Source organism: Bombyx mori, chromosome 10 (assembly GCF_030269925.1).
Source record: "Bombyx mori chromosome 10, ASM3026992v2".
Classification (NCBI taxonomy): Eukaryota; Metazoa; Arthropoda; class Insecta; order Lepidoptera; family Bombycidae; genus Bombyx; species Bombyx mori.
The window spans coordinates 15518783-15540887 of NC_085116.1; the positions used below are offsets into that span (position 1 = coordinate 15518783).

The 22105-nt window shown below is 37.5% G+C and overlaps 2 protein-coding genes and 1 long non-coding RNA gene across 8 annotated transcripts in view; 2 read left to right on the forward strand and 1 right to left on the reverse strand.

Moving 5' to 3' along the window:
* Nucleotides 1-1301: 1301 nt before the first annotated feature.
* On the reverse strand, nt 1302-20719 carry LOC101739624 (Bardet-Biedl syndrome 1 protein). Of its 3 annotated transcripts, none has more exons than XM_021353256.3 (12): nt 20060-20719; nt 16457-16522; nt 15807-16025; nt 14645-14947; nt 13780-13868; nt 10629-10782; nt 10011-10170; nt 8571-8639; nt 6734-6901; nt 5433-5566; nt 4721-4855; nt 1302-1643 (listed from the first exon to the last, which is right to left on the reverse strand). In XM_021353256.3, the coding sequence occupies exons 3-12, from the start codon at nt 16008-16010 to the stop codon at nt 1362-1364; spliced, it is 1698 nt and encodes a 565-aa protein (XP_021208931.2). In that variant the 5' UTR covers nt 16011-16025; nt 16457-16522; nt 20060-20719; the 3' UTR covers nt 1302-1361. The 3 variants fall into 3 exon arrangements, with proteins under 3 accessions (XP_021208931.2, XP_021208926.2, XP_021208923.2); XM_021353251.3 differs by lacking the exon at nt 20060-20719 and adding an exon at nt 19438-20020; XM_021353248.3 differs by lacking the exon at nt 20060-20719 and having other exon boundaries at nt 16457-17068.
* Nucleotides 4765-6197, forward strand: LOC134199565 (uncharacterized). Its single transcript, XR_009974115.1, has 2 exons — nt 4765-5121; nt 5424-6197. It is a non-coding gene; the product is annotated as an uncharacterized LOC134199565 (long non-coding RNA).
* Nucleotides 17279-22105, forward strand: part of LOC101739343 (ephexin-1) — a 146210-nt gene continuing 141383 nt past the window's right edge. For all 4 annotated transcript variants that reach the window (XM_038013343.2, XM_062670734.1, XM_062670733.1 and 1 more), the window contains exon 1: nt 17279-17618. The gene's annotated coding sequence lies outside the window, so the exon portion shown is untranslated. The remainder of the gene's footprint in view (nt 17619-22105) is intronic.

The following is a 22105-nucleotide window of genomic DNA, read 5'->3' on the forward strand; positions in this document are numbered from 1 at the left end:
AGCCCACTGAGTTTCTCGTCCGATATTCTCAGTGGGTCGCAATGTCGATCTGGTCGCAGATTTTGCGGAGCACTGCTCTTACTAGGGGTAGTATTAGCATATTCTCTTAAATTGAGCCCATGAGTTCATTTACCAGTCCGCGCAAAGCTGTAATGGCCCCTTAAACTACCAGCGAATTGGTGGGGAAAAAAAAATCAACGACTCTATTTTTTTTGGGGTTTTTCAATTCGTTATCAAATAACGTCCGTTTTCAGGGGCATCATTATCATCGCTTATCACAGCTTGGGCAGCGATAAGCCCCGGCCACTAAGGCACCAGTTTATCTTATCCGTTCAAATTCGTTTTATTTATAAGTGTGCCGTATATCAGTGACGTTTAGGTAAACGATTACACCTGTGCTTATGGACCGGGTAGTAAAAGTCCTAAGTATGATGAAGTGATGAAGTTGGGCGATAGGAAGATGTACATTAAAACCAACACGGACTACCTCGAGAACAAAACTTCATTCTTAAAGCGCGACGGCTTGCGGCCAAACAATAATAATTTGTTATCCTCGCCACAAACAAAAATATGATTCGTAGTTACCTATACGCAATCATTAAATTTAATAAACAGCAGCCGCTTCGATTCCAGATTACTGATGCCTGTGGCACCTGTATTAGAGGTCACCACAACTCCACCGCTTATGTTACTAATTGATTGTCTTATAGTGAATTGTGGTTGGGAGAAATGAGTAATTTCCACGGTGACTTCCACGGTGAATAACATAGGGTAATAAAAATCAAGCCCGCAGAATTATAATTTGCGTAATAACTGGTGGTAGAGCCTCTTGTGAGTCCACACGGGTAGGTACCACCACCCTGCCTATTTGTGGCGTGAAGCAGTAGTGCGTTTCGGTTTGAAGGGTGGGGCAGCCATTGTAGCTATACTGAGACCTTAGAACTCATATCTCAAAGTAGTGGCGGCATTTACGCCTACCATTATGCATTATGCGTCACTTGATGTCTATGTTTATTTTATTGTTTTTTTTCCTAGGATAAACAGACTATACACATCATTAAGCGATTACCACCATCCGCCTTGTGGCACAAGATCGAATTCCCATTGTACAACAGCTGTACCAATCCTTCAAACCTGAACGCGGTAGTTTGCGGTAGAAAAAGACAGGTGAAACTTACTCGTACTTACAACACCCCTTATCAATAATTTAAAGCATTTGTGATACATTGCGTGCTATGGAAAAAACATTAGTCAAGTACTTAAGTCAGTTTTTTTTTGGAAAATAAATAAATATACCCAAATAGCTACAATAAACAAGAGAAGAAATAAAACGCTTTATTTATTATAATACTACATCTTATTCAATTTTTTCGTTCTATTTCCCAATCGACAGCGTTATTCTGGTAACCGGATTGTATTTTCTCGAATGGCAACATCATCGGATCGGTCGGAGGCATCTGAACTGTGGCCGCCAGTACGGGCCTCTTCCTGTCCTCTTTCAGCAGTAACACTTTGACCAGCGCGCGGTCCCCGGCCTGTCCGGTCACAGGACGAAAGAACACATCAGGATTTATGTTCTCCTCGAATACCTCTTCGATCTTCGTTGGAAATTTTAATTTCCCTCCCGGAGATATTAACGGTACCTGCACGTGAACGGTGAATTAGTTTTGACAGATTAATGTCATTGATTACTGTTGGAAGGAATTCTTGTGAGTCCGCGCGGGTGGGTGCCACCGCCCGGCCCTATTTCCGCCGTGAATCAGTAATGCGTTTCGGTTCGAAGGGTGGGGTAGTCGTTGTAACTATACTGAGACCTTAGTACTTATATCTCGAGGTGGGAGGCGCATTTACGTTGTAGATTTCTATGGGCTCCAGTAACCACTTAACACCAGGTGAGCTGTGAGATCGTCCACCCATCTAAGCAATAAAAATAAAATAAAATGTCAGCTTAAATTCTCCTCCTCCTTGCATCGTGTTTCTGAGTGGCTCAGTGAGATCTTTACGGAGCATTTTGTTCGGACTATGTAACTCCATAGGCATGATAGAGGGTACAAAGCGGCGCGACAGATCACCGTTACGATGGACCGGTCGAATAAATAAAGGAAGCTCCAAAGCCAAACTGGTGGTAGGACCTCTTGTGAGTCCGCACGGGTAGGTACCACCACCCCGCCTATTTCCGCCGTGAAGCAGTAATGCGTTTCGGTTCGAAGGGTGGGGTAGCCGTTGTAACTATACTGAGACCTTAGAACTTATATCTCGAGGTGGGTGGCGCATTTACGTTGTAGATGTCTATGGGCTCCAGTAACCACTTAACACCAGGTGGGCTGTGAGCTCGTCCATACACCTAAGCAACTAAAAAAAAAAAAAAAAGTTTCTGTTAACGAGTGGACAAGGGCCGCGGTACGCGAGGAATGGCGACGTCTTGTGTAGCGCACCACCACCTGAACTGATGACCACATTCTCCTATCTATGCTGATAGCCTTAGAGGCTATTTCAGCTTTGCCTAACATATAGGTGAGCTCACGGAGCTCAAACTAACGGAGTGTTGCTAACACTGGCCCTAGCAAGAGCAGGGCTTCGCAGAATCTACCACCGAATCGTAAACGCGACCCACTGAGAAGATCCGGCGAGAAACTCAGTGGGCTGTGTCTATGGGTTAAAAATGACAACGACTGCTCTGCCAAGAGTGCAAACGACTGAGAAGAAATGTTCCTCCATTCATTTCTGTCCTCGGCGCAATGGATAGCGACATTGATGCTGGAGTCCAATGTCGTCTTAATTTGATCGGACCAGCCCATGAACCCCCGTGGCCTCTTTCTTTCCTTCCACTTTGCCGGTAACGAGTGGTTTTTCGAGATTGTCACCCTTTTTCCTCGCAACGTGATCGAAAAACTGAAAAATCTTGCGCGGGAAAGTGGCGGCAATTCTCGTAGAGATGCCTAGTTCAGCTTAAACGTAATCAAAGAATATTTAATGAATGTCAAAGCATCTGCCTAGTTCCAAAAAAAAAGCAATAGTGCTGACAAAAAACCAGCGATACTAATTAAAAACTAATATTTTAATTTAAATTACCATTAGTCTTTTGTGATATTCTACAAATCATTTATTAAATAAAATTACAAAAGGAACAATTCAAAAAAAATGTAAAATGTAATGTGTTTTACTAATAATATGATAGTGTATGTTTTCATATGCATTTAGTAAAAAAAAAACTGTTATTCCGACATTACAACGACCAGATTCATTTGTAAATATACATAATTATTGTTTTGCAGACGGTGGTGAGATCGTAACACAGATCACTCGAACAAGGAAGAGCGACCCCATTTAATTAACAATTGAAAAACAGTCAGCTTTTCAAAAATTACAAGGAAAAAGTTAGGATTAAAAAAATATACATTCACAGCTCTAATCCGATAATATTATTTATTAAGTTTATCTGTCATTATTTATCTAACCTTATAATATATTTATGATTATGTAATCAGCTCAGGACTTACTTCTATATCTTCGATTGACTTAGACATAAGGTCTAAATCGTATTGGGGGAACAACTCTTTCTCTCTCTCTGTCTCTCTCTACCAACAGTTAGATTTATGAACTACACTCAACTCAAATCCTACACGAACTTAGTTAAGTAATTAAATACGAAATAACACGTTTAAGGCGAAGTTTAAAACTTCGTAATAAAACGTTTCGAACGAATGACATAGGTTTCCCCTAAGCCTCGCGACAAATAAATATATTGTATACTAGCTGACCCGGCAGACTTCGTAGTGCCTCAATCGATAAAAGACCTAAACTTTTGTATAAAATAAACTTAAATCATACACATCAAAGGAAAAATAAAATTGTTATTTTTATTTAAAACCGAGCATTTTCGTATTTATCTAGACCTTTTAAACCTTCTCTGGACTTCCACAAATAATTCAAGACCAAAATTAGCCAAATCGGTCCAGCCGTTGTCGAGTTTTAGCGAGACTAACGAACAGCAATTCATTTTTATATATAGAGATAGAAGATATATAGATGTTTGCGCAACGTCACTCTTTAGTTAATTAAAATTAGTTAAAGTTAACTGTTTTTTTAATGTTGCGCATGTCAACAACTGTTTAAGACGGTATTCAAGAGAATTCATGACTAAGCTACTTTCTACCATAAATACGAGTGATTATTGTCGCACAAAACATTCCGGCACGATCAGTCGAACGGAGCGGAGCTCTCTGTTGTTATCGCTGTACACATGAAATGTAATAAAAGGAATTCATTGGAAAATTGAGACGTAATTACTGTCACCATGGAAAGTTATGATAATGATGAAGAGAATGATGTCATCATTTTGGACACTATGGAACCAGCCAATCCGTCATATATAACGTTTCCTGCATAGACTCATGTAAACGCCGATACTTACTGTTGGTAGGACCTCTTGTGAGTCCGCGCGGGTAGGTACCACCGCCCTGCCTATTTCTGCCGTGAAGCAGTAATGCGTTGCGGTTTGAAGGGTGGGGCAGCCGTTGTAACTATACTGAGACCTCAGACCTTATATCTCAAGGCGGGTGACGCTTTTAAGTTGTAGATGTCTATGGGCTCCAGTAACCACTTAACACCAGGTGGACTGTGAGCTCGTCCACCCATATACGCAATAAAAAAAAAGATCCGGGAATGTGAGGTCTAAGTCACAACTGTATTAGTACAAAACTCCCTACTCAATACGCACCTTAATGTATGGATTCGTTACTCTGTAGTGGGCGGTGTGCGCGTGGAATAGTACCGCGAGCCCCGCTACCGCTCGCTCCTTTGACTTGTTCTCCACGAAGAGCGTCACCCGGAACACGGGGCCCAGACCTTCAACCTACAAAACCCCTCATTTTAGTAAAAAAAAACCTTAGTCGAAATATTAAAATTATTGTTTTGTCATCGGTTCTGCGTCTATTTAGTTAACTAAGATTGGTCTTAAGCCTTTATTTGTTACAGACAAATTATATCAATTTGTGGTTTCAGAAAATTTACAAAGTCCTTCATTAAAAATAAAATATGTTACTGCCATCTATAGGAGCAATGAGAAACTAATCGAAGCGAGGCCATCTAGTGGCCGACGCCCGTAAACATTTTTGTTGAGTGAGTTGCTTATCTATAATTAATTTATGTGTATTATCTATGGTTAAACAGTTATCTGATTCAATAGACATCATAGCGTTTTCTTTTTTTTTCAAACTCATACGAGGTGTCACTTGCTGAATTGTGTGTGAATCGTGTCTGAATTGTGTGAACAGCGTGAATGGCCAAACCCCAACCTCGAGCCATGAGATCTAAGTCGCTGGTATCGCATTACGTAGAACCCTAGTCATTTTTTACATATAGATACGTTACATGAAAAAAGTTTTTCTTTGGTTATCCGGTATAAATTCCACCCTCCGCAGTAGTCTCACCTCAGCCGTCAGTCCTATGGGCTCCATGGCCCCGACTCCCATGAAATTCTCGGATTTGGCGTGAGCATCCAGGAGCGTTCTTGTGGCCAGCAACCTCAATCTGTTCAATTCTAATTGAAAAGCCTCGTGCATAGCTGAAAGAAAATTTGGATACTAGTACCAGATAAGTAATACAGATAACCTTACCATAACACGGTGTTTTAAAACACAGTTCCACTCTTAAAACGAAAAGAAAAATTCCCCAAAACTAGCTTATAACACGGTATTTCTCTACAACACGATAACGATTGATTTATGTTTAAAATTATTTACGAAAATTACGTTATGAACTATGAAAACACAATATATGGCAATAACCGAGAATTTACTGGTTATTTTTTATGTTAGGTAAAAAAAAACCTACAGACATAGTTGAGATGTTCATTCAGTTCATTTAGTACTAGGAGTTTTTTAACTTCTTGATTGCGTAAAACTTAAATCAAATTTGTATGGAGTTGGAACAGCGCCCCTAGCGGCAAACGAAGGGCACTAAGCACACAGAAATATTACTCTCCCTTTTGTATGACTTTAAATGTTTTTACTATGCTTTTACAAGTTAATCTAGTAATAGTACTAGATTTTTTGTTTGTTATGTATTATAATCGAAATAAATAAAACACTGCTTTTTCAGAGCAACATATTGAAGTCTTAATTTATATAAGTGTTGGAGTAAAGGAGGCGAGCAAATGGTGTACGAAAATCAATAAATAATTAATTTCTTTCCAAGTTTTGTTTTTTAATAACGGAAATTACAGTGCACAGGTAATTACCCGATTCTGTAGACCGAATGGTAAACAGTCGACGTCGCTCTAAGCACGTCATTTCGGATCCTCCCGATCCACTAACGCTGCTTTTAGGTACCTCAAGCACCGGTCACCGTCCTCGTCGAACCCGTCGTTTACGACGAAGGGCTCGACGGGTAAATTAACCCACAGACACAGCCCACTGAGTTTCTCGCCGGATCTTCTCAGTGGGTCGCGTTTCCGATCCGATCCGATGTTTTTTTTTGGGTGGACGAGCTTACAGCCCACCTGGTGTTAAGTGGTTACCGGAGCCCATAGACATCTACGACGTAAATGCGCCACTCACCTTGAGGTATAAGCTCTAAGGTCTCAAGTATAATTACAACGGCTTCCCCATCCTTCAAGCCGAAACGCATTGCTGCTTCACGGCAGAAATAGGCAGGGTGGTGGTACCTACCCGTGCGGACTCACAAGAGGACCTACCACCAGTAAGTTTAAATTTTATTACATGAAACTTACGGACGGCATTTTCTCGCTCCCTCGCCGATTGTTCTAGAAACAGTTTTGATTTCTTCGGTATCAGCCAGGGCTTGTGTCCGGCGGCGGCGGAGGGCGCCGGCTCGACTCCGGCCGCGCTGCTGTTGAAATCCGCCGTGCGCTTCAAGATCTTCAACATCAGGTTCCCGCCTTTAAAGCAAAACCCAAAACGGACGATGAGCTTGCGGCCCATCGGCCGAACCGGCATCAAGCCATTCGAGAAACAAAAATTAAAACTGCACGCTTAAAACGGTTCTATTGTTACTAGTGGTCCCGCAGTAGCCGAAATTCGACTATAATTAATTGAAATTATAAGTTTGAACATTATTATGGTTATATTGTATACTTCTATAATCACAGATTTCGCCAAGACTACACTCAGGACAAATAATATTAAAGACAAATAATATTAACCTATTCTCAATTTGACCACAGACTATAAGCAATAACAAAAGGTTGACAATAAACAAAGAGTATATGTATTATATGTGTGTTTGTGTGTGTGTGTATGTCACAAATACATGGTAGTGTGTGTAATGTTTTTTTTATTGATTTAATGTATCATTAATACATAATTTTAAAAAATCCGTCCGCGCAATTTTTGTAACAAGGGGTACAAAGTTTTTGCTTCACGTATTAATATATAGATTTATCACACTGTAACACATAAGGATTGTTCATCCCTGAACGATCGCCAAAATCTACATTAATTTATTATATTCGTAACGTGATCAGAGAATACGATTTGATATCACCAACTCCATTATTTCTTTAACGCGTAAAATAACACGTCCAATTTGAAAGAATCAATTTTAGTAATCCATGTTTTTCCTCTCTCTAGTCGCTTGTAGCTTAAGGGGCTATTGTAGCTACTCACGGACTGGTAGTTGAGCTCACGGAGCTCGATCTGGGTAGTTCTAATGTTATTCAATCCAAGCGATTTCAGGTTTTTTTACTTCGTTTTTTTTTTCTTTATTGATTTAATGTATCTTTTATGTATTATTTTAAACAAATATTAGCATTGTGCATTTCTTCTCTATATTCTCTATAAGTGTGGAAAATTTCATACTCCTCCGTCCGCGCAATTTTCGTAAAAAGGGATACTAAGTTTTTGCTTCACGTATTAATATATAGACAAATAACACTTTTTGACAGTCTTCTTGTAACGGGCTTATAAAGCTCCGATAACACATCAACGAGATCGAAACTATTGGTGTTGTAATTTTTTTTTTTTTTTTTTATTTAGACACACCAACAGCAATACACACAAAACATTCAAGCTTAAAATTAACATGTATAAAATAAGGTACTGGTATGTAAGCCAGTTACAGGCATGTACAACAATCTCTTATAACACACTATGACATGTTACAGCAATATATATATTTGAAAACAACATGAAAACAAGAGCTAACTACACACACTACTAACTTCACAGATTACTAAATAAGAAATAATGCACATATTTATATAGTAAAAAATTATAAATAAAAATTATAAACTATAAAAAAATTAAAAAAGTAGAGCGCGGCAATGCAAAAAATATAAATACATAGAACAGACTGCGCAATGTAATCAGAATGACATTCTCTCATCAATTATAAGCAAAGGAACTTGGATACTAGTTTGTTTTTGAGACCAGGACACGTGTCGTTAAAAAATAATCTGTACAAAGCAATCATTGCACTAAATAGATCCGACTTTAGTTTAGTTACTCCACTGCTGGCGTCCATGGGCGACGGTAACCACTCACCACCACCACCCGTATACTCGTCTGCCTACAAGAGCAATAAAATAAAAAATTACAAAATGTACTCACTGCCGGTCACAACGATGAGCACGTGCTCCTCTTGACCCAACCGACCGAACCTCATCACCGAAGCGACATCTAAACCAGAATAAACATCTTAAATAACTGTACAGTCAGTGGAATACCGTAACCAACCCACGTACCTAAGACATAAGGTCGAATTTTCAATTGCGTATTTGCTGGGTCGCTCTAGAAAGTGGAGGGCATGACTGCTTCAGGACAGTAAAAGGCAGGGCGGTTGAACTTCACCGTGCCTCAATGCGCTTCACCTATTATCTAATTAATGTCTTAAAAGGGCTCACAAACGCATTGTAAGAATTCTTTTTTTTTTTTTTTTTATTGCCTTTGTAGGCAGACGAGCATACGGCCCACCTGATGGTAAGTGGTCACCGTCGCTCATGGACGTCAGCAATGCCAGGGGCAGAGCTAAGCCGCTGCCTACCATAATTCGAACAATAGTTATTTGTGCAACAAGAGAGCAAAGTTGTTTTTTGTTTCCAGTGCTGATTTTGAGTCCCGAGCAAGCGAAGGATCCTATGATTGATTCACGAGCGTAGCGAGTGATTCAATTTTAGAATCCTGAGTGAGGGACTCAACAGCACGAGATGCAAAAAAAATTACCCTCGTGTAGCACACATAACTTTTCACCTCAGCAGTGAGAACACATATTACTTAGGAAACATAGAAATCAACAGGAATAGATTGATATAACTATTTAAAAAAAACGTGATTTCTTTACAATTACATTCTGATTATACAAATATATTTAAATTTTAGGGTATTACGTGTTTCCGAACGAGTTTTCTTTGAGATCGAATTCCAAAATCAAATTTCGAAGGGGTTTGTTTTTTCACTCGCTTTTTTATATGCATGTGAAAGAGACAGAGCATAGTAAAATACGATTGTTTCAAATTTATGGCTGAACAATGTCCAATTTATGGCTGAGGTGAAAATATTATATTTTTATTAACGCGGATCAATGGAATCCTGAAGCAAGACTATATTAGCACAATAAAGCAGATCGAAATCAGCGTAAGCGCCTGACGAAAAAAAATACAATTTGATTAAAACTCAATTTGCTATTTAAATCGCCAGTTGGATTTGGTAAAAAACGTAATATAATCATCACATTAACGCTTTGGAGCAACCGTTCAGACAGACTCAGATGCTCTGATATTAAGAAGAGCCTATAGACATCCACAACGTAAATGCGCCACCCACCTTGAGATATAAGTTCTAAGGTCTCAAGTATAGTTACAACGGCTGTCCCACCCTTCAAACCGAAACGCATTACTGCTTCGCGGCAGAAATAGGCGGGGTGGTGGTACCTACCTGCGTGGACTCACAAGAGGTCCCAGCACCAGTACATCCCTCGAAACCTTTACGACGCCCACCGGAAGAAATCAGGTGGCGCTTTCATAGAGAACATCTCCAAAAACAGCCAGCTACCTCTAACAAACAATGTGTCCAAACGCGCTTTCCCTTCATAGAAGTGGACATGCCCTGAAGTCAGCGCCACCCCCACTAAGGTGACTCCCAAATGCAGTACCGGCACCAGAGTCATCGATATCGGCCTGTGCTCCAAGTTGACGCACCACTGCTTCTTACCCTGAACAATTACGTTTAGTTCAGAATGTAACAATGCAAAAATAAATAATAGTTTAAAAAAAGTAATAAAAATTTAATAATAAAAAAATAAGAAATGATTTTATTGTAAAAAAGCGTGGGGTACTTTTCAGGATATACTCATATCTGTTCATTATATATTTATAACTACTAAGCACCCCACGCTTCTTTTTTTACAATAAAATATTTTTTTCTTAACACTATTTTTAATTCAAATTTATTAAAATTTATTTTTCATTTTTTAGTTGAATTAAAAATTTTTCAATTTTTTTTTTTATATTCATTTGTCATCGGTCCTTAATAAGTATACCAAATTTCGAGTTAATCCGACCTTTTGAACGGGGTCAAAATCATGTTCAAAAATTTCGTTACATACGAACATACATACGTCTGAAGCTAATAAAAGCGAATTAATAAGCTTTGTCCATTGGAGATACATGCCTTTTTGGTGTAACATGACATCGTGTTGTCTGTACATATAACTATGATGCTTTCATCGGCGGTGATGACCTCTATAGATATGATGTGTTCCTCTGTATTGAATAGTATGCGCCCTTCGGTGGATTCCCTCTTCAATAAGCACACTGATTTCTCCCTGAAAATATTAGCGCACGAACGCGGGGTACAATTTTTATATCAGCTTTTTTTTAATCATTACCATCAAGATTATCAGCGTATAGGGATCCACTGCTGTACCCGGTATTTTAATCTTTATAAAACCAAGAATTTACTTCGTTACTGGTGGTAGGACCTCTTGAGTCCGCGCGGGTAGGTGCCACCACCCTGCCTATTTCTGCCGTGAAGCAGTATTGCGTTTCGGTTTGAAGGGGGCAGCCGTTGTAATCATACTTGAGATCTTAGAACTTATGTCTCAAGGTGGGTGGCGCATTTACGTCGTAGATGTCTATGGGCTCCAGTAACTACTTAACACCAGGTGGGCTGTAAGCTCGTCCACCCATCTAAGTTAAAATAACAACACACACAAACGGTGCCAGATATTTTATGTGATTTAACAAAATCTCAATACTTGCTAAAGAAAACTAAGTTGAAACCATTTGTAGTGCGCGATATCATTGCATTAAAAATGGTTAAAAAAACGGTTGGAGTTTATCTAACAGAACTCTTATTGTTCAGATGAAAACCCGAGTGAAACATTAACATAGACCTCACGATAACGTTCATTCTTTATGTAAGCAAAGAGAGATAAATATCCAGAAACACTTTTAATACAAAATTAAGACGTTAGCACAATATTCCGATGTTCACAAACACTCGTAATACCTTAGTTGTAAGTGACTACCAAAACTGTAAAGTATTTGAATCGGCAAAAATAAATACAAGTGAAAATAATAAAGGCACGATTAAACCGCAAAATTAGTTTTAATTATATCTACGACTCCTGAAAACAAAAGAAATGACAATACAAATAAAATCGTCTGTGACCATGAAAACTGTAAAGTACGAGGGCTGCACTAAAAGTATCGGGAATGGAATATTTCCACTGTTCCTATCATATTAAAATCTTTTTAATTGAAAACTCCTTGGTTTTAAAACTCGAATACCATTTATTTATTTAAAAAAAGATTCTCGGTCTTGTCACGAGGTTTTGTCAAACTTGTTTAGTCGTTGAGAAAATGGACTTGACTCGAGAAAATTCAAGAGCGATGATTTATTATGACTTTCGAAGTGGTTTAACACAAAAACAGTGTGTTGACCGGATAATTTCTGCATTTGGTGATGAAGCCCCATCCAAAACCACAATTTATCGCTGGTTTGCTGAGTTTCAACGTGGACGTGTCAAGCTCAGTGATGATCCCCGTCAAGGTCGTCCAAAAACTGCAGTCACCCAAGAAAACGTTGATGCTGTGCGTAAGCTGATTGAGGAAGATTGACATGTGACATACCGCGAAATTCAGGCAACTTTAGACATTGGCATGAGTCAAATACAAATAATCTTGCATGATCAATTAGGTGTAAAAAAGTTGTTTTCCCGATGGATACCGCATTCGCTCTGTGAAGAGCAAAAAGCGACTCGCGTTACTTGGTGCGTCAGAACTCTCGAAAGATTCCACGCAGGATCCTCAAATGCTGTATACAACATTGTATCAGGTGACGAATCTTGGATATACGCGTACGAACCCGAAACACAAAACCAGTCACGAGTTTGGGTGTTCGAAAATGAGTTAAAGCCAACAAAAATTTTTCGTTCACGGAGTGTTGCAAAAAAAATGGTGGCCACGTTTGTCTCCAAAACCGGCCATGTTACGACTATTCCTCTTGAGGGACAAAGAACGGTTAATGCAGAATGGTATGCTAGCATTTGTTTGCCACAGGTCGTTTCTGAACTCCGTAAAGAGAACTGCAACCGCCGCATCATCCTCCATCACGACAATGCGAGTTCTCACACCGCGCACAGAACAAAAGAATTTTTAGAGCAAGAAAACATAGAATTATTAGACCATCTGCCGTACAGCCCCGACCTAATCCCTAATGATTTCTATACTTTCCCTAAAATAAAGAATAAATTGCGTGGACAGAGATTTTCATCACCTGAAGAAGCTGTGGACGCCTACAAAACGGCCATTTTGGAGACCCCAACTTCCGAATGGAATGGTTGCTTCAATGATTGGTTCCATCGTATGGAATAATGTGTCAAATTTCGCGGAGAATACTTCGAAAAGCAATAAATACATTTTTAAATAGTAATGTTGTGTCACTTCGTTAATTCCCGAAATTTTCACTGCCGCCTATGTAGTATTCGAAAAGTTGGAAACAATATTATGACATTTTAAAAAAAAAACCATATTAAACCGCAAAATTACTTTTAACTGCGTCTACAACTCGTTAAACATAAAAAAACATCAAACAAAGAAAGTTTAAATTTAAGAATGTTTTCATTAAGACGATTAAGTTTCTTTAAGTTCCATATTTTCAAATTTCATTACAATATCTTGACATAATTTTCAGAGGGTACTTGCAAATAAATTTTAAGTAACACAACGTGCAGAACAAACTAAAACATTATTACCAACGCGGAAATGAAACTCAGAAGAAGCTAAGCATTACAAGTGCATTTATGTATTGGTTCAGCATGTTTTTGAGCCGCCCAAGTGAGCATCTAAAGCCCTCTTATTTCTAACGCAAAGCAATTACGTGTTCTAGTTTGAGGGGTAGGACAGCCACTGTAATAGTCGTGACACCAATTTTTTACCTATTTTAGTGACTTTAAGGGGTCATTCTAGATTCACCGAACGAATAGGTGAGCTCACGGGGCTCTAACATGTGGACGTTGCTAACACTGGCCCTAGCAAGAGCAGTGCTTCGCAGAATCTACCAGCGGATCGGAAACGCGACCCACTGAGAAGATCCGGCGAGGAACTCAATGGGCGTCTATGGGTTAATTTACTCGTCGAGCCCTTCGTCGCCAGCAACGGGTTCGACAAGAACGATGTCCGGTGCTCGAGATACCTAGAAGCACCGTTAGTGGATCGGGAGGATCCGAAACGACTTAATATTTTTGTGGCTTTTGAAGCATCAAAAAACTACTTGGGTGCAAAATTGAAGCATTAATAGCTTAAAATTAATCTCGCACCTTGACGCAACTGTAATTCTGTAGTCAACATTATACAATCCGGTTGTTATCATTCTGTAAGGTGTTTTCTTCATTGGACATAGTTTAGCCTATATGAGAACAAACATAGTCACCATAAAGCTTTGGATGTGATATAAGACGTACTTTTCGAGTTCTAGCGGGTTCTAGTTCCTATTTGACGTATCCGGAAAAATACAGTCGATATAATGGTTATTATGTTCAGAGATGGATGTAGGCCTATAAGCCGCTCTAGGCCTTGTTTATCGCGCCATCCCTAACGTTAGATTAAATTTTATTAATTTTCAATCCAATATTTTCATTTAAAATTTAAAATATCTATTTTTTATACAATTTCTTTCAACTGATTTTCATAAGAGACGGTCTTTACTTTTTTTCTTCTCTGAAAATATGCCGCTCTAAATCCGAGCTTCACGGGCATAAATCTACCACTGATTAAGTGGCCAAATTGTGAAATTTTGGCAAGTAGTCCGGAGGGAAGCGCGCACCACGGCCCTTCATCAGGGTTGCTATGTTTTTATGATAAAAATAATTCACAGTGTGGCTATCTTTATGTGTCTTTCTGGTTGACTGTTTAAATTTTGTTTGTAAGGTACTTATAAGATTTCTTGAAAAAAATTGTTCATTTCTTTGTAGCTTTATAGTCTATAATATATTAGTGAATTTGTTAAATTTTGTTTCTTTAGGACAAATAGATTGGACTGTAACTATGACTCTTAATTGCTTATACTAATAGCTTACCCATTGTTGTAAGTTCAATTTTTAGAAGCTTAATAATGAATTGCTCTGCTTTTAATAAACCCTAAGTACAGTTTAGAATCTCTTTTATTAATAAAAGATTACAAACCTGCGACAGAGTTGTAAATGTTTGGGGATCCAAAATAATAATGTAACCATCTTCTGTACCGACTACCAAACAACTCACAGAATACTGGTCTATTGAGTTCATCTTCAATGTACTGATGCATGTGATCTCAGGAGGTTTCCACATAGGTAGTTCGGCAGCTTGTTCTAGGTATTCCAACTGCTGGTCTAAGGTAAGAGCCAGGAAATTCTGAGATTGCAGACTTAATATCTTCGGAGGAATAGCTTTTAAATTCTCTTGGAGTATTGTTATCATTTCTGGTGTCTGATTTTCTGAGTTTATTAGCTGAAGTTTTTAAAAAGGTATTTTTTATTTATTATAATGGCAGCAGATGACCATGCATCCCTCCTGATCAACGTGAGAAATGCCAATGACACAGTGTAGACATCACAAATGTATGAAATGCCTACAAAATGTATGAAATGTATAGTTCAGTGGGCTTAGTGCGAGTTTTTTAACGTTCTCGATAATGGAAGAGCTAATTTAAATTTGTATGGAGTTGGAACATTCGCCTACGTTTGCCGCTAAGGGCGCTGTTCCAACTGCATACCATTTTTTTATTTTTTTTATTGCTTAGATGGGTGGACGAGCTCACAGCCCACCTGGTGTTAAGTGGTTACTGGAGCCCATAGACATCTACAACGTAAATGCGCCACCCACCTTGAGATATAAGTTCAAGGTCTCAAGTATAGTTACAGCGGCTGCCCCACCCTTCATACCGAAACGCATTACTACTTCACGGTAGAAATAGGCAGGGCGGTGGTACCTACCCGCGCGGACTCACAAGAGGTCCTACCACCAGTAATCACGCAAATTATTATTTTGCGGGTTTGATTTTTATTACACGATGTTATTCCTTCACCGTGGAAGTCAATCGTGAATCGTTGTTGAGTACGTATTTCATTAGAAAAATTGCTACCCGCCTGCTGGATTCGAACACAGGTGCATCGCTTCAACATGAATGCACCGGACGTCTTATCTTTTAGGCCACGGCGACTTCAAATCTGAGTTAACTTTTACGCTTTCGAGAACCGGCCTTTCATACCACATTACTGCTTTTTGGTAGAAGTTGTTGGTAATACCACCTGGGTGAGCTAACAAGACGCCCTACTACCAACTTAGTACCAGGGATATTAAAAATTACCTGCTTCCAAACATCCATCTCGTGGACGCTCAAATCAACCGATGGCAATAGATATTTGTAAAAAAACTTCATATTTCTGTATAAGTATACTGCAGAGCTGAATGCCACAGCTATGATTGGCATGGACCTTGGAATTGCCTCTGACGTATAGAAACCAACTATGCCAAGGGGTAGTTCTGGTAACAGGATGTCTGATGTTTGCATTGTTCCTTTGAATACCTGAAATTGTATACATTTAATAACCTAGTTTGACTTTATCACAACTAGGGAACCTAAAAAAATAGGAACAATAATGAAGTCAAGTGTTGTCAAGTGAAGTCAGCCTCCAACCACAGGGGAAGGTGCTTTAAATAAAAAAAAACCATGACACAGAGCCAATAATTTCAAAACCTTCAAAAAATAGTGATTGCTCTACAAATAGAAATTATTATAACTCTCGCAAACTATACACCTATAGTTATAGTTTATTTAATAAATTAGACTAATACACAATTATTCTGTACTAATATTTTTTTAGTAATGCTTTAAGGTAGATACAATATCAGTTTATTTAAAAATAGTACAATATTTCAATGTTAGGTATATTTCTAGATGCTTTTTTTGGTTTATTTTAATTTATAATTCCAGTGAAAGATAACTTTCTTACTTACCTTAAGTTTAGGGCCCTCTTCGCCTTTTCCAAAATCAGCGACCAGTAGTTTATAATCTTTATCATTCTGCAGATCGACAAGAGCTAAATTAGACGGCAAAGTATTTAGATCTATATCATCTGTACCTACTTCCACGTCCAACCAGCGGGACATACTGGTCATCTTAAAGCCTAACTTAGCTGAACTTAGGAATTAGCTATAAAATTAAATATTTCAGTAACTGTGTGCAGAATCACCAATTAATTAGATATATGTACACAGTGTATAAATACGTGGGATTAATTGCACTTTACGCGAGACTAAGGCGTTTAAGTAGTTTAAGCAATGTTTATAGCTTGCAACGATCTCTATGTTTATTTTGTGTTTGTTACTTCCTCGTAAAATGTGATGTACATAGCTTAATTTAAATTATGCACTATTTAGTAAGGTACAGCTAAATACAAACTGGAGGAAATACAAACTCTGTTGCTATGGCAACCAAAGTTTTTCTTTTCTCCCGCTAATAGCAAAAGAGCTGGGTTCTTCAAATTCAATTGAAATTCATTCGTTAACTTTAAGCAGTTTTCCAGTTCAACGTTCTTTTTAAAAATTATTAATGCTTTTAAATTTTCAATGAATTATTAGTGTCTGAGATATTAAAATTGAAAAGAGCGCTTATTATTTTATTTAGATTTATTTTGTTTGAAACGTGTAAAATGGTTTATTAAACGTTTAACATGCACAAGCAAAGTACACAATAAAGAATGACACAAAATAGCTGGAAGCAGTTTATTGGGTTGATTCGAAAAGTCCATTGAATTCTCTGTAAATTGACGGCATCCATCAACCGAAAACCAATACCTACGGTGTTTTGTAATATCGTTTCATGCAAAAAAAATTCATAATCTGTTTTATTCCTTTCCATTTCATTTTTAATACAAAAGAGAAGTTTATGTGCTTCTTTTCTTTTACTCATCCAATCGACGCACCAAAGAAAAAATAACTTTGACAGTGACAGAACTGTGTTTATTTGTTTTTGTGTGAAATTGTGGACGTTAAACGCGAAGTCTTGAATTTTAATGTCTTTGTGACGTGAACCTCAATAACTTTTCAAAACAATTTAAAAGTTTAGTTTTTATAAAATACAATGTTCAGTTTTCGAATGCGACTTGAATTTTTATAGGTAAGTACCTACCTACCTTAAATTTATTTAAATAAAATTCTAAATTAATAAGGAGCTAGCGGAATATTTATAAGAAATTTAAGTTTTATGTATAATATCTGACTGTAAAATAAGTTTTAAAAATTAATTGCTCATAGCGAATTTCCGCAGTCTTAAACTTAATATGTGGTCGGTATATTCTGTATTTCAAAAAAATTCCTATTAAAAAATAAAAGTGTTCCAATATTTTAAAAAAGTACATCATTAGTAAATCTATAATACTAGTTTTCTAATTCATTTCGGTACATAAATAAGCAATATTGATAAGTTATGCCTTAAAATTATTTTTGTAAATATATTTTTGCTCACATGAATTATTAATATGATCACTGATATCTTATCATATCAACATTATCAATATACATAATGAATAATTTATAAATCAATCAATCACACTGTAGATTAAAAATAAAAACTTTACATTAAAATGAATAGTCAATTGGTCCTAAAATGAATAGTCAACCTAGGTCTCATTACTGGCTAACTTCTTGGGGGATCTAGATTAGATTTAAAAACCTTCCTGCCAACAATATTAAATGGTAATTTTATGGATTTGACTTACAGGAGATGATCTCTACACTACTAGTACAAATCTTAATTGAAATCTAAAGCCAAATATTTTATGGGGAAAAATGTTTAATATGTTTATATTCTAAGTATTTCTATCTATTCTATCTACTTTATTCTTATCAATAAGTATTTCTATAAAAGTGTTTAAATGTTTACAAGCTGCAGTAACTGTGTAACATTACAAAGACAGTGAGCTTGGCTGTCAGTATAAGCTGATAAAAACTACATGTAAGACAATGTTTATGACTATCATATTCTGGTTAATCCAATCTAACCAAATTTTCCCTTATTCTATTGTTATGAACAGAGTATGATACTGCGATTGTGGGTTCCTAGGATGTCTTGTGAGCTCACACCAATAGTTCAGTGACAAGGTAGTGATATGTTCTTGTTTGAAGGCTATACAATTGAGAACTTGATCTCATAACTCAAGGTCCGTTGTGACATTCACGTTGTATTGTGTTTGGTCTCTAATAAACACATAACACTACCAACAATGAACTATATGCAATAAACAAAAAGAGATTTTACAGGTGGTAGGACCTCTTGTGAGTCTGCACGGCTAGGTAATGCGTTTCGGTTTGAAGGGCGGGGCAGCCGTTGTAACTATACTGAGACCTCAGAACTGATATCTCAAGGTGGGTGGCGCATTTACGTTGTAGATGTCTATGGGCTCCAGTAACCACTTAACACTAGGTAGGCCGTGAGCTAGTACACCTATCTATGGAATAAAAAAGAAAAATTGCTTTCAAATAAGAACAAGATTTTGCCACAGAAAAATGCAAAATTGTACAGCTTGTAAAATAACCTTGATGAAGTTTAATTTGTTAAAACTATACTAATAGCCTGCTATTACTCCTTTGAAAGTATGGGTAAGATTTGAATTGAAAAATCAAAATAATTATTATTATTGGATATATTAAATCAGATGAAGAAGAAATGAAATCATCAAAGAAAAAATATTCTCCAAATATAAAAAAAAACCAGAGGAATACTGATATGAGTCATCAATGAATTGGATTCCATTAAAATGTGATAACTTGTTCCTATTTGTATTTTCCTTTCTGTTGCTCAATTCCCAACTTATACACTGATTCATAAACCTGTTTCTAGCCGTTCTAGTCTGGCTTGCAAAAAGGAAAGGAAATTATTTATATTTTCCAAAAAATACATTCATTATTTACTTAATGTATCATTTACCATACATTACCTTAGTTTTGGTCGAAGTCACGAAAAGCTAAATGAGTTTTTTCCTATCTATCCTTCGTCTGAATATTTGTCAAGTTAACTACGATGTATGTACAGTCTCAATCTTAATTTCTTGAATACCAGTTCTTAATACCAGTTCCGCCAGTGTACCCCATTTTTACAACGAATTCTTCGAATGTGTATCTTATATTTAACTCTAACCATTTTAAATAGGACATCGCACTTTCAACTGATCACAATACTTCACAATTGATAAAATGAATGAACCACTCATTGTACCTATTAGATTGGGGAGAAAACTACTTGCAATTTCTAAAATAGTTATTCTTATGAATATATTGTCGTGTTTTAGCTACAGTCTGCACTAAATCAATCAGCTAATATTTTTTGTAAAATCCACTAGCTACTACATGAAAAGCATATTTTAGAAATATTCTTTTCGATATTCGCGAGTGACAGACATAAATAAGGTTATGTAGTAGGTACTTTAATCCCGCCTTTTTATTGTCAAATTTCGATTACAGTTTTCGTGGGCAGTGGACACTCACACACGATATATAATAATAATATAAATACAACGATAAAATACAGTTAATAGTAGTTTTATATGTTATGGTACCTACGTGAAATTTTGAGTTTTTTTCTACTTTTCAAAAATTAAGACAAACAGAGCTAGTTCATTGTAATGTATTAGTTGAATGACCGTAGCGAATGAGCCTGGAATGTCTCGCAACTCTGACCGAGACGGGTACATAGCAAGTTTTTGCTGAACTTTATAAATGACACTTCGAATTTATTAAGGTCAAGTTTAGCAAAATGTTGTAAAACGCCACAAAAAAACATTACATTATTTAGTTTCGTAATCATAAATATAAAATAGTTATAAATATTTTTAACGTTTTATTTTATTGCCAACGGATCACCTGGTGTTAAGTGGTTACCAGAGCCCATAGACATCTACAATGTAAATGCCGCCACCCTGAGATAAGATTTTTAAGATCTCAATTTTAACAGTACAACGGCTGATCTGGCCTACCCTTCATACCGAAACGCCTTACTGCTTCACGGCAGAAATAGGCAGTGTGTTGGTACCTATATGTGCGAACTCAGAAGACGACCTACTACCAGACATCTAGGCAATAAAAAAAAATAAAAAAACTTCCTATTACCAGTTTCATTGGTTTCTATGTGCTTAGAGCAAGTTTTTTAACTTCTCGATCGCGTAAAAGTTAACTTAAATTTGTGTGGAGTTAGAACAGCGCCCCTAAGTTTGCCGCCAGAGACTAAGCACACTGATAAAACTGAACTGTCACGAAATTTCTACAAGAAAGAGTATATGCTCCGACATCTGCGTAAATTGGAACGGTTTTCTAAGAGCTATATCACTTCTTTAATTCTATACCGTTTATGGATTTCACAGATCACGAACACAAAAAGGTCGTCTTAAAATGCTCACTTTTGGTGAGCAAATCTTGGACTGAACGTTGCATCTAAAAGGAATAATCTCAAAAGAATTACACACCTAAAAAAATGAAGATATAGCCTAATTTGAGAACCTAACGCTCCACATGTGCACATTTTGCAAGCGAGTTTATCTATAAGGTCTCACTAGGATAAATCGCTATGACTTGCTCGATGCGCTATAATCTGCAGCGATAAGTCGCTTTTTTTTATAGCTTAGATGGGTGACGAGCTCACAGCCCACCTGGTGTTAAGTGGTTACTGGAGCCCATAGATATCTACAACGTAAATGCGCCACCCACCTCGAGATACAAGTTCTAAGGTCTCAAGTATAGTTACAACGGCTACTCCACCCTTCGAACCGAAACGCATTGCTGCTTCACGGCGGAAATAGGCGGGGTGGTGGTACCCACCCGTGCGGACTCCCAAGAGGTCCTACCACCAGTTAAATACGCGAATTGTTATCGGTTAAAGGGCATTTGTTTTAGTTCATAACCGCTATCGGCCAAGTATGAAAATAAAATAAGAGCAAGGTCGTTGAGTGGGCGTGTGATGCAATTTGTAACCTAGTCGCTTTCCCATTGTCTTGCCTTGATTCCCGCAGTGCACTGCCTGTCTAGGACTTGAATACATACATTGTTTTGTTTTTATGAGACTACGTGACGAGTAATGATTTAATAAGTAAGATATACTCACACAATAACTTCGTTTGCTGTTTAATAGTTTGTTTATGTAAAATTCGAGAAAACACATCTAGAATAACGTTTTATTTTTTATCTCCAACCAATGCAGATCGATCCTCGGCCACTTTTAGTGTGCGAATTAGCAAATTATTAACATTTCAATTAACAGAGATAGCAATTGCAGCAACGTTTCGGAATTTTAGGTTTCAAATGATATATAAGCTTTAATGACCCGTGATTTTGGTGGTAGGACCTCTTGTGAGTCCGCGCGGGTAGGTACCACCGCCCTGCCTATTTCTGCCGTGAAGCAGTAATGCGTTTCGGTTTGAAGGGTGGGGCAGCCGTTGTAACTATACTGAGATCTTAGAACTTATATCTCAAGGTGGGTGGCGCATTTACGTTGTAGATGTCCATGGGCTCCAGTAACCATTTAACATCAGGTGGGCTGTGAGCTCGTCCAACCATTTAAGCAATAAAAAAATAAATAAAAAAAGATTTGAAAAGCTTTGTCGTTCATTCGCAGTT

Coding starts and splice junctions, on each gene's coding strand:
- LOC101739624 (XM_021353248.3), bottom strand. CDS start 16,618: ATGACCAGTATGTCCCGCTGGTTGGACGTGGAAGTAGGTACAGATGAT. Junction 10,171..10,628: donor TGTCATGTTACACCAAAAAG/GCATGTATCTCC, acceptor GTAATTGTTCAG/GGTAAGAAGCAGTGGTGCGT. Junction 6,902..8,570: donor GCTCATCGTTGTGACCGGCA/GTGAGTACATTT, acceptor TTTGCTTTAAAG/GCGGGAACCTGATGTTGAAG.